The sequence below is a fragment of the Scyliorhinus canicula genome, chromosome 20, assembly GCF_902713615.1.
Source record: "Scyliorhinus canicula chromosome 20, sScyCan1.1, whole genome shotgun sequence".
NCBI lineage: Eukaryota > Metazoa > Chordata > Chondrichthyes > Carcharhiniformes > Scyliorhinidae > Scyliorhinus > Scyliorhinus canicula.
In genome coordinates, this window is record NC_052165.1 from 36155681 (window position 1) to 36168913 (window position 13233).

The window sequence follows — 13233 nt, forward strand, 5'->3', positions numbered from 1 at the left end:
TGGTGGCATGAAAGCACTGGATCCAAACTCTGCACTCACTGCATCTTCCCACAGCTTTCATGTCTCATTACCCCTGAGGTTCCTCTTTCGTTTCGATTCCTCATTTAAAAATAAGACTCACTTCCTTAAACCTGCATGTAACAGGCTTTTGCACTTGAAGTTGAGATGAAGTACATCATAAGAACCTACCAAGATGTACTTCTGAGTGTCACTTCCTCAAACCTTGTGGTTAGCCAGGCAGGATGTCCTTTTTGAAACAAGCGTGAGTTGCCATTTACTAGTGTGTTGCATTTTAAGTAATTTTCCTGTTTGTTTCTCATGCTCAATTCTATTATTTTTCTTTTTAAATTTAGAGTACCCAATTATTTTTTCCAATTAAGGGGCAATTTAGCGTGGCCAATCCACCTATCCTGCACATGTTTTGGGTGTGGGGGTGAAATCCACGCAGACACAGGGAGAATGTGCAAACTCCTCACGGACAGTGACCCAGAGCCGGGATTCGAACCCGGGTCCTCAGCGCCGTAGGCAGCAATGCTAACCACTGTGCCACCGTGCTGCCCTCGCTCGATTCTATTATTTCTTAATCACAAAACTCCCATCACTGACATCAGGACAAGGATAACCAAATAAAGCTGAAAGCGTGTGTACGTTTCTATATAGACAAAATAGTTATTTATTAATAACTTAGTATTATACAATCAATCATTCGTAGAATAAATTCCCCTTCCCACATTAAGCCGTCAGCGACAATGAATTGGGGACATTTTCTCACTTGGCTACCGAGTTACAGCAAGTGCAGTGTATACACACAGTATTGGCTTCCAGTTTTAAATACAGACTTGTAGAAAAAAAAAACTATTGCATTCACGATCAACTTCCCTGAAGAGTCTGCACAGAGGTAATGCACCGTATGAAATACGCATTGCTCATATAAAAATTAACACAAAAAGATTCGCCAGTCCCATTTTCAAATAACAGTCTACTCATTCATTAGCAAGAAAACACAAGTACTGCATTACACATTACCAAGGCTCTCAGTGGAGAATAGAAGAAAATAAAAGAGCATAAATCATAGGCCAGCTTCAAGTTGCACCCATACGCAAAACAAAGCAACATATCAAAGCAGGTCAAAGAAAACACAAAAATCTTTTTGGTATATACTGTCCGAATAATCAGTTAAAACATAATATTAATTTACATACTAATTATACATTTCCAGTCCTTTAGTTCTGCAAGGAAGGAGATGTACTGGATTCAATCCCAAGTACCTCATAGGAATCTACTTTCCTTATAACAATCCACCCAGTAATACAACATCTTGGTTGATGTACAATTGTGATACTGGATCTGTACACAAGACGATATATATACAGACATCATACTGCATGGTACTCCTCAAGATCTGGAGTACAGAAATATATAATTGTGGCCAATTCCAGAACTCTAAAAACCATTTATTTTCCTCTCCTACCCAGCTTGAATAAAAAGTCTTCATTGAAGACAAACATTCTGCTACCGATAGAACTCAAAAGGAGGGAATTAATCAAGAGAGTGTGAACACTTCACGTGACTTCTCTCTTTGTCCCACTTTAGATTGTGAAGCTTTCAGCTACTGCACTTTTCCAACTAACTGAATGAACCATCAGTGGTCTCAAAGTCAAAGGTCAGGGTTTACCTCCCTTCACAACAGCTGCTTGAACAAAAGAGTCAAGTTGCCTTCGGTGAGATCAGCTGTCCTTATCCATACCCATTGTGACCCATTTATCTGTCAGTGATTTGACCAGTAAAATTCTTCCGAGCCTCTCTCGCTGGCGCCAGGTTCAGCATTCAAGTGGATTGGAGTGGGTCGAGCTGGAAGACGTTTTGATTGGTGGGAGTGGTGGTGAAGTAGAGGGGTTGCGAGGGCAGCCGGTTGTCGCAGGGGCTGCTGAGGCCCAGGGTCCGCTCAAAGTCCAGCAGCTGCCCCATGAAGTTGAAGTTGGGAGAGATATTGGACTTCTTCATCTTCACAATGTCGTAGGCGTCGTTCATGGAGAGGTTCAGCTTCTGCATCAGATAGGCCACGGTCACCGTAACCGAGCGGCTGATCCCAGCCAAACAGTGCACCAACACGCCACAGCTCTGGTTACGGGCTTCATCTGAAAAACATTTCAGGAAAAAAAAAGACACCCAGGTCAATGAGAGCAACGAGAGTCTAAATGGGTGAAAAAATTAAACATTCCTCCAATTAACAGAAACACTTGTAAGCAAAACATATGTGCCACATTTTGAAGTTAGTTTTTAAAATGTTCAGCACCATTTGTTGTTCCCCCTGCCTGCACCCAAATTAAAAATGCATCCTCTCTTCATTTAATCTATGGTTGTGTCAAAGCAAATTATCTCCAGTTATGCTGTGTGTGTAGGGTGTTTTGGCGGGGGGGGGGGGGGGGGAGGGGGGCACTTACAGAGCACTGTGTAGGTTGGACAGTTAAATGTTTTAGAAAAAAGCAGGGAGACTTGTAAAGTTGCCCTGCATCTTCTTACTGAAACTGAGAAGGCTGTATGTGGGTCAGTGCTGATAGAAAAGTGCATTCATCTCCGGTGTATTAATGTCTGCCGTACAAATGTTTCAATAGAAATGTTGCAAGATACTAGAGAATGTCGCCAATGTAGAGACTTTCAGGCTGTGGAGTCTATTAAATTATTCTCCCAACTGTTGTGCTTCCCTCCACAATGGAGGCATTCAGGCGTTCCAGAAGAAAGAGGAAAGTCATAGGGGACAAGGCCCATTAACAGGAACAGGATGTCAACATTGCCTGAAAATGGTTTCCTTTGTAGGAGGAAATACATTACAATGCCTTTAGATTAGTTTCTCTGTGGCTTCCAGCCGAAATTCTTTCCGCCCCGGCTGAAATCAGCCCCAGGCTGCAGACCGTGTCTCAGGGATTGTAATTGCATTAGTTCTGGTTAAAACCCAAGTCTGTTGTCTGCACATAAAAACTGCTGGGATTCTTTTTAAAACCTTGTTTAATTCCTCAGACTGGAACACTTGCCGACTGGTGTTCAGTTTAACAAAAAAGGCCTATGACCTAAAATATTTAAACTGTGGGACAATCGCTTAAAAAATAAATAAACACAAGCTCACAGAATGCAAAGAGGCGAATGGGAATCTCTTCAACCTCTCGGCAAACACTGAAGCGGATAGGCTGTGCCCTTCACAAAATCCGGTGCAAATTTTACTGATTTCCCTTTTTCTTTACAGATTTGTTTCTTTTATGAAAAAGAAAAATATTTTTGTGGGATGTGGGGCAAGCCCAATTGCTACGATGGAGGGAAAGGCTTGCCAAGCCATTTCACTGGGTGGTTAAGAGTCAAAACCACATTGCTTGGACTTTGGTGTCAAGTGGTATGTCGGCCAGACTGGGTCAAGGCGGCAGACTTCCTGCCCTCAAGGACATTAGTGAAATGGATGGGTTTTTAAATGGTAGCTTAAGATCACCATTACTGGGATGAGCTTGCCAATTCCAGGAATATTAATTATTGAATTTGGTGGGATTTGAACTACGTCTAGAACCAGAGGCTTGAAATGTAACAAAGTGTGTTTTTATTTTTTGATTTTTTAAATTTAGAGTACCCAATTCATTTTTTCCAATTAAAGGACAATTTAGTATGTCCAATCCACCTAGCCTGAACATCTTTGGGTTGTGGGGGCGAAACCCACGCAGACACGGGGAGAACGTGCAAACTCCACACGGACGGTGAGCCAGAGCCGGGATCGAACCTGGGACCTCAGCGCCATGAGGCAGCAGTGCTATCCACTGCGCCACCATGCTGCCCTTTTATTTAAAGTTTAACAGGGAACTGAAGAAGGGGAGAACAGTCCTCAAACAGAAAATACTGGGCAATCTCAGCAGGTCCGACAGCATCTGTGGAGAGAAAAGGGAGTTTACATTGAGTCTGGATGACCCTTTTGTCAAAGCTTTGTCAGAGTCATGCAGACCCGAAACGTTAGCTCCCTTTTCTCTCCACAGATGCTGTCAGACCTGCTGAGGTTGTCCAGTATTTATTTTTACAGTAAGTTCATTGCAGTGTTAATGTGACAATAATAAAGATTATTATTCCGTTTTTGTTTCCAGCAAGTAATTTGTCTTTTTAATTCACCTCGACCACAAAAAAAAGGTTAAAAACTCAGTGACTTGTCTCCATCACCAATTGTCCATAAGCCACTTCATCAACGATGGGGCAGAGGACTGTACCCAAGGGTATTGAGACCATTAAGTCAATGTGCAATTTCGATGTTATTTGGCTTTTTGTACCTTCGCCCCAATGCTTCAACAACACCCCCCCCCCCCCCCCCCAAGTCTCTAACCGTTGACATTCCCCACAGCGGAGATGGTTGAAACACAATGGGATAACCTTAAACATAACTCCACTGAATAAAACCCATAGAAAAACGAAAATCGTGAGTTTGAGGATGTGTGTTTTTTTTTTAAATAATAAGGCGGTCTTACCTATGAATGCGATCGCTTCAGGAAAGAACTGGGAGAGGTTTTGACTCCAGTGATCGGAGATGGGAATTTGCTTGTATTTGAACTGGCCGGCGTTCTCAAACAGGTTGGGCAGGTTAGGGGTGACGTTCAGGATGTATTTGATGCCGTGCTCCTCCAGCACGTCCAGGTTGGTGGCGTCCCTGGCGCAGCCCAGGTACAGGTGCGGCAGGATCTCGACGGGGAAGGAGGGCTGGTGGTTGTTGGACAGCGGGCTGCTGTCACACTCGGTCGCGCTGTTGGGGGCGTCTCGGTCCGGCTCCGACTCGATGTCAGAAGACGAGTCGGAGCTGATCCGCAGCCCCCCGAGCCCCAGCACCGGCAGGGTGGGCGAGGAGCTGCCGCAGGAGCTGTCCAGGTTGGTCTCGCAGTGTGTTGGGTATTCCGCCTGGAACTTGCTGAATCCGCCTGAGAACACACACACACACACACAAAAAGGGAAAATGCAACAGGCACCACGTTAAAAACCACATCAGTAAAAAAAATACATCATTCAAATCACAGCACAGAAGGTGGCCCTTCGGCCCATTGTGCACATGCTTGCTCTGGCGAAAGCTGTTCAATTAATAGCATGCACTTTCCCCGTAGCCCAGTAATTCTCCCGCTTTCTTCCTAGCCATCTGTCTTGAAACTTATTATTAAATATGTTTCCACCCGCTTTCCAACCAGATCATTGTTTATGGTTTCGATGCAAGTCTTTTGTTTGCAAGAATGTGGTGTAAGCCCTTTGAGATAAAGCATTGATCCTCAATTTTAATATAATTTTGGAGAGGGTTTGAATTGAACAGGATTTTTAGATTTGCCAGTTGGACCGAGACGGTCTGTGCTGCGGATTCTGTAGGTGTAGAGTGTTTTTTTATAATTAAGGGGCAATTTAGCGTGACATACCCTGCACATCTTTTGGGTTGTGGGGGTAAGACCCACACAGACGTGGGGAGAATGTGGTGTAGCGTTTTAAATCACAGACAAATATTAAACTGTCCCTCACTTGCTATCTTTTAATATATATATATATATGCACACGCGCGCGTTTAGGGCTTTACAGTGTTTTAAAACGATACCTTCCAGGCAGAACACTTTGCAGCCTTCGTCCTTTAACTTTCTCAACAACAAGCCCAGCACCGAGGTGGCGTTCAGGTTCTCGTTCCACTCCACCGTGCTCTCGTCGTACAGCAGGATGATATCGGTCTTGCAGCGCCGGGCGAACCTTTCCTTGTCCTCGTTGTTGGAGATGAGCGACCTGACGGGGAAGTTGCCCTTCCTCAGGCGCCGGAGCATCAAGCCGGGGATGGCCACGTTGATGGCCGCCTCGATGTGCGACGAGTCGTACAGCTCCCTGGCTCGGCAGTCCACCAGCAGCAGCCGCTCGGTGCCCCGCTCCAGCTGGTCATGCAGCCAGCCCGTCGCCTTGCAGATCGCCATTTCCGAGTCAAACGGGGCACAGGGAAATCTCTCTAACATGGGGGCAAACCTCACTGAGCAAGCATCAGGTCAGAAATTTTAAAAAGCCCCCAGAAAACAAAAGCCACGGCGTGGTGGTGGTGGCGGTAGAAAAAAAATTGCTCTTTTGTTTTTATTAATGGAAACACCCTCTGCAAAGGGAATGCCTTGCAAACTGCAAAACCTGAGTGACAAAATGATCTGCTTTGCAAATTGCAACACCAAAAAAAAATTGCTCTGAATGGCCGGAGCCAAAATAAAATGTATTCCCCCAAGAAAAGAGAAGGCAGGAATGAGTCTGTCTGCGATTGGCCCCGGATTGCTGAATGATATAGGGGACGGCTCTTTATTTTTTTTCTCAATGACCCTGGGTGGCGCCGCTCCGATTGCAGCGAGCGCTCCGCTTTTTCTTCAATAGAAACACAACAACCCCCCTCCCCCCGCCATAACTCTCCATAGATGGATACATTCAGCAGCCGCCGTCCAATCAGCGCCCGCTGCTCATTGTGACGTCACCCAGTTGCCGCGGCGACGACCCGGGGCTGGTGTGTGTATGCAAATGAGCTTTGGAAATGCCATTCACAAAGAGCGAGAGAGGCTTCTCTGCTTTCCTCTTCTGCTTGCAATCGGAAGCAGGAATTTCCGCTCCCTCAAAGCTCACACAAAAGAGGGAGGGAAAAGGAGCAGCCCCCCCCCCCCAATAAAGGCATCTTCAGTCAACCAAATGGACACACACGAGTCAAAATAAATCGCTACAAGACTAATAATACGAATAACATAAGCAAAATTCCCCGGTGTAAATTACATAATTGCAACCGCCTTTTTTATATTTTTAAAAATCAGCCCAGAGTAATTAGCCGCCGATTAAACGCGTTACCTCTTTTAGACATGTTTCCTTCTTGTGTCAGCAAACATCAATGTGCCATTTGTGTGCATTTGGCATCCTCGTTTTTTTTTCTCAATGGGAATTCAGAAATCGGCCGAAGGACCGACATCTATTTGACAGTCTCTCCCCCCTCCCCCCCCCCCCCCCACCCACACACTGCCTCCACCCCGCTTCCACAAGGATCAACATTTCTGCTCAAATGCAAGATATTACAAGAACGATATTCTCTCATCGACATTGGCAACATGGGTTGCATTTGACACAGCCCCAAGTGATGATCAGACCACATTTCATTGTTTAATAATTACATTAAACACCGGAGCGGGCAGATTAACGAAATGGGGAGGAAATTGCTTCGTTCTGCGAGTGCCCCGTGTTTTTGGGTGCGTTGTAACATTGTTTTCAAGCAGTTCACACCGCTGTGGAAATATATTTCAAACATTCAGGAATTGTCACACATACTGTATTTCTGATTTGCTGAGCATCTTACTGCGGAGTGTGTGTGGCGAGGGAGGGAGACCGCCGGGGGGAGGGGGAAATACATAATAACCAAGCATTTAAAGAATAATTTTAAAACACCCTGCTTCTGAGCATTGGGGGCGTTACGAAATTACTTAGGAAGGCGTGGGGCGAATAATACAAAATGTTCTGATCCTCACAGTGAAATTGAAAAACAGAAATAATAATCCCCAAGGTTTTTAATCTGTGTCGCGGTTTGGGTTCTCAGTCTTGTGTTGAGAGCTGATGGATCCGGCGGCTGGAGAATGCGAGTATCTTTTGCTTGAGGCTATTTATTGCACTCGAGCAATGCCATATTTTACACGGAAAGGGCATTTAATTGTGATTCATAAATATAACCACCCCCGCAGATATTGAAATCTCCAGGACAATTGCTTTGCTGAAATGTTACACAGGTTCCAACAAGGCACTGGGTTCACAGCATCTTTAGTTGTGGCGATGTCTTGGTGTTTAGTGCAAAACAAAATGACTCTCACAGGAAACAACCCCAAGGAACTATCCCAACAAACTCATGTATCTGCTGCAACCAAGAAGATCTGTTATTTCCCCCCCCCCCCCCAGTATATATGGCGAGGGATCCCCTACAGACAGGCGGCAGAAATCGTCTCTCTCAAAGTCTTTACAATGGAGCTTTTAATACTGACATCTTAAGAGAAACAGGAAACAAGGAACACTCAACCTTGCGAATAGATTGAGATAAACAGGAATCACGGATAGCTCTTGATCTCCATGTTCAGATAGCAAACTGCTGGTGCAGGGAAGTGTAGGTTCTCACAGGGATGGAGTTACAGTTTATTTATGCTGTGCTATATATGTGTTTCTTTCAGTTTCTGTAACCATTACCTTTGCTTTGGGTCTAAGTAATGCGGTTGAATTTATTTCTCTATGCCGGGTTATGCATGTACCATTCCCCTAATCATTCAAAAAAATGTTTAGATCGACACCGCTGCAATTTGTTGATTGAACATTTTCCAACGCTGATACCTGAGACGGGCTTTAATCAGTGGAAACAGGTCAGATCTGTGACATCCCCCAGGAAAGAGCACCTCTTCATTATACAGTCACACAGATAACAGGCGCAATAGGTCCAACCATTCCGTCTCCTACAGATCAGACGCGATGCCTCATTCTGTCGAAGTCCCATTGTATTAAAGTCGTTTACAATGTTAACTTCCATCTCCATCCCCTTAACCCTGTGCTTTTGTTGTGGGTGTGTTATCTGAATCACTTTGTATTCTAGTGTGAGATTTTTGCTCTCTGTTCTATTTAATCTCAAATGTGTCGCCATCTCACCAAAGACATAGATTTATCAGAGAATCGGTGGCAGAAGCAGGGACATTATTTTTGATATCTCATGCAGGAAGCAGCGGACGGGACTGGGGGGGATTTGAACACTCAATTTGAACCAGTTTCTTTTGCCAGATAGGTTTCGATTCCACGTTTTTGCTCTTTTAAAGGAAGGAACCCTTTTGCCAGCCAGACATGCCTCGGGCAGGTGTGATCAGACTGGTTCAAAACAATTCAACGAAACTTTTCAGGAACAATCTTTGTCGTGCGTTGAAACTGTCGGAATCTAAACCTCTGCTGCTTCGTTTCAGAGTCTTTTAACCTTTCACAGAAACGGGAATTTCTCATCTTTCCAGTTTGGCTTTAACATTAAGATGACCCAACTGGGCAGCAAACCCCTTCAGAGTGACACAACTCAGATATTCCCCCAAATTACAAGATGACATTTTAAATTTCCCAGTGGATTTTTGGTTGGGCGCCGTTATGTCCTTATCTTCCGCCTGTTTGCAATTAAAACAATTCTTAGGGCCTCTTCAGAAATTCATTCCTGCCAGTTTGCCCCTTTCCCACTCTCTCTTCTACCTCACTCTTCCCTCTCAACTCTCCCTCCTTCCCCACCTCCTCCCTTCCCCTTCCCTCCCATCTTCCCTCTCCCTTTACCCCATCGTCCCCCTTCATCTCAGACTCTTCCTCTCTCCATCCCTTCGATTCTTTTCCCTCTGGGACTTATTCTCCCCTACTCCTCGCTCCCCTCTCTCCATTTTCCCTCCTTTCTCTTCCTTTCCCACTCTCCCTCCCTTCTCCCCTCTCTCTCCCTCCCTCCCTCTCTCTCTCCCTCCCTCTCTCTCTCCCCCTTCCTTCCCCCTCTTCCTTCCCCTCTATCTCCCTCCCTTCCTTTCCCACTCTCTCTCCCTCCCTTCCCCTCTCTCTCCCTCCTTCCCCCTCCCTTCCTTAACCTCTCTCTCTCTTCCTTCCCCTCTCTCCCTCCCTTCCTCCTCTCCATTCCCCACTCTTTCTCCCTCCCTTCCTCTATCTCTCCTCTTCCCCTCTCCATTCCTTCCCCTCTCCTCCCTTCTCCCTCCCCGCCCCTTCTTTCTTTCCCTCCATTTCTCCCATTCTCCTCCCTCTCTTCCACTCTCCCTTCCTTCCATGTCCCTCTCTTCCCCTTTCTGCTTCCTCCCCCTCTCCCCTCCATCTTCTCCCTCCATCCCTTCTCCTCTCTCCTGCCTCCATTCCCCTCTCTCTACCCCTCTCATTCCTCCGTTTTGCCCTTCTCCTCTTCCTCTCTGTTTTCCTCCCTGTCTTCTCCTTCCCTCCCCATCTCCTTCCTTCCACTCTTCTTCACCCTATTCCCTACCTTCCCTATAAAACCATATCTTAATACTTTGCCTGCTCAATCATTAATCACCGGTGACCCATAACAGTGTGCATCAGCCAGCTATTGCAGCACAGCTAGTTAATTGTGATGTTTCTCCCACTGAGATCAGCAAACATAGAGTGGAAACTGAATCTATTGTCTTAATGGCTTGTTTATCAGACGTGGTTCAGTGGGTTCACTGACTCAGGAGGTTGTGGGTTGAAGTCCTCTCTGGCGACTTGACCACAAAAATCTCACCTGACACTTCAATACTATACTGAAGAAGTGCTGCACTGTCAGAGGTGCTGTCGTTTGTTAAATTGAGACTTCACTTTTCCTAACATGTGGATGTAAAAGATCTCTGGCACTGTTTTGACAGAAGCCCTGACCAATATTTGTCCCTCCACCAACATTACTGAAAAATAGACAATCAATACATTTATCACATTGTTGTGTGTGGGAGCTTGCTGTGCCTAAATTGGCTGCTATGTTTCCAACATTGCAATAATGATTGCATTTTAAAAGGAATCAATTGTTGTATCATGTATGGGCGTCTAATTGGCACAGTGGTTAGCACTGCTGCCTCACGGCGCCGAGGACTCAGGTTTGATCCCGGCCCCAGATCACTGACTGCATGGAGTTTGCACAGTCTCCCAGTGTCTGCGTGGGTCTTACCCCCACATCCTAAAAATGTGCAGGGTAGGTGAATTGGCCACGCTTAATTTCCCCTTAAAAAAAAAAGTGCTGTATTATGCTCCTGAGGTTATGAATGGCGCAATTTAAATAGAAGTTCTTTATTTTCATTGATTCAACTATTAATTGAATAAAATCAAAAAAAACGCAAAGCAAATATGAACTGGACTCATTTATAAATTTTGTTCTTGGCATGTGGACATCATTGGCACGGTCAGCATTTATTGCCCATCCCTAATTTCCCTTGAGAACACGGCAGTTTATCAACTTGAGTTGTACAGTTATTGGCGTCTTAAAGTAATAGACCCGCATGGTAACCCCTTTGTTTTGACATGAATGACCTGTTAGTTCAGGCTGTTAGGACTTTGCTGTTATCTGGACAAGCTTATCAAAATCCACCTGGTTTAAATGTTGCAATGGAATGTTAGCCTTCTCATTAACCAGAGCTGTGCACCCACAGCACATTTTCTCTGTGGCGGTTTGATACAACTGATTGGCTTGTTACACCATCTCAGGGCAGTTAAAGAGCTAACCCATTGCTCTGGGTCTGGAGTCACATGTAGGCCAGACCAGGTAAGGATGGCAGATTTCCTTCTTTGCACGACATTAATGAACCAGATGGACTTTTAATAAAAATCCAGTTTCAAAATCATCATTACTGAGATGATGTCCTATTCCAGATTTATTAATTCATTGATTTTAAATACCCCCAGTTGCCATGGTGAAATTTGTACCCCTGTCCCCAGAGCATTAGACTGGGAGGGGTCTCTGGATTACTAGTTCACTGTGTTATGTTTGGTGTTTGATTGTATTTTCTGTTGACTGCTCACCGTGCTGTGTGCTGTGAGTCAGGCCCATTAGATGTGGTTTCAGAGAAACTAAAAGCAAACAGTAAACTTACGGCTGCAGACATTTTAAAAGCTTTACAGTAAAACTCCTGCTCACACAAGGAGGTATGTGAGAGTCAGCTCTGCAAATCTTCAAGGCTCAAAATTACCTCCCTCCCTTCGATGGCTCAGTGAGGGTTCCTTTTGAGTAACTGAGCCATGCGGACCAGGGAGGCCCTCATTAATTTGTGGGTTTATAATGAGCTAGCTGATCTCAATTTGGGTGACATTTGGCCACAATTAGCCAGGGGTTCTATATCGCCTCACTGGAAGTCTGAGATGGTGTAGACATTGAGTAGGGCTAGATCAGGCTTTGCTGTAATGTCTCCTGTTCTCAAATGTCTTCGCAACTTACTATCAGGGTTCATGCAAAAGTATTGCGTCAATTTCTATGAAGTACTGGAGGGTGCCTAGCTACAGAGTGGCTATATATTGTACTTTCTGTAAATACCTGTAAAAAGCTAGGAACTAATTGTTAGTGTAAGTGTTTCAGAAGGCCACATTTCATGGCTTCACTGGAGACTGATGTATAAGAGAACCAGTTCAAACGGGTCCTTCTGGTGTACAAGGCAACATGATCTTTCCAAGCTTAAAGTGTGACCAACATCTGGGGACTAAAAGAAAACAAGAACACATGAAATGAAATGAAATGAAAATCGCTTATTGTCACGAGTAGGCTTCAATAAAGTTACTGTGAAAAGCCCCTAGTCGCCACATTCCAGCGCCTGTCCGGGGCCACATAGAAGTGGCCGTAAGTTAAGAATGGTTAACACCCTTAGGGGAGAGTGGGCGAGGGAAGGTGAGAAATTGGTGAGCAAAGATCAACTCTCTTAAGAACAAAATGGACCTAAACAAGATACCGGCTTTCATTTAGAAAAATATTTGCTATCATCTCAATGCTTTACAGATTGCCCACAAGATTGAGCAGGTAAAGCTTTCATGGGCAGGCGTGCCTTTAACAATCTAGAACCTAAGCTTCAGAATTTCCTTCCCAACCCTTCTTTGAATCACACCTTAAAACTCTTGACTCCGTTTCTAATATCTCCTAATGCAACTTGGGGTCACATTCGGTTTGATAATTCTTCCTGTGAAGCAACCTTTTGAGCGTTTTGCTACATTAAAGATGTTATATAAATGTAAGTTGTTGTTAGAAAGTGCTTCTTTGTATCAGATAATTAATCTGCTGATGTATAAAAATTCAGCTTCTATAGTCGTGGTTATGAGTCAGGCAGCATCAGTCGACGAAGGCTACATTTATATTGGCAGTTTTGCATTGATGCAAATGGTTTCTACAGGCTCAACAACTCAAAAATGGTGATAGATAACCCAGGAAGTGACTGATTGCACTAAAGTCCAGAGGTCTCAGATAACGCTCCAAAATGGCATCTTACACCGGTATGAATTCCCAAAGCATGCAATCTAGTTTGATTCCTGGAATGAGGTGGCTGTCCTGGGAGGAGATGGAGTAAAATGGGCCTAAAGTCTCTGTAGTTTAGAAGGATAAGGGGTGATTCTCATTGAAGCATATAAAATTCTGGCAGGGTGTGAAAGGAGAGACTCCCAAGAGGCTGTTCCCTCCAGTTTGGTGAGTATAGGACTAGGGGTCATAGGAATCTCAGGAAGAGGAATTGCCCACTT

At 44.7% G+C, this 13233-nt stretch overlaps 1 protein-coding gene across 1 annotated transcript; it reads right to left on the reverse strand.

The window, feature by feature from the left end:
• Nucleotides 1-645: 645 nt before the first annotated feature.
• Nucleotides 646-6393, reverse strand: LOC119955271 (dual specificity protein phosphatase 6-like). The gene is made up of 3 exons (XM_038781340.1): nt 5588-6393; nt 4491-4934; nt 646-2138 (listed from the first exon to the last, which is right to left on the reverse strand). The coding sequence occupies exons 1-3, from the start codon at nt 5985-5987 to the stop codon at nt 1828-1830; spliced, it is 1155 nt and encodes a 384-aa protein (XP_038637268.1). The 5' UTR covers nt 5988-6393; the 3' UTR covers nt 646-1827.
• Between the last annotated feature and the right edge of the window lie 6840 nt (nt 6394-13233).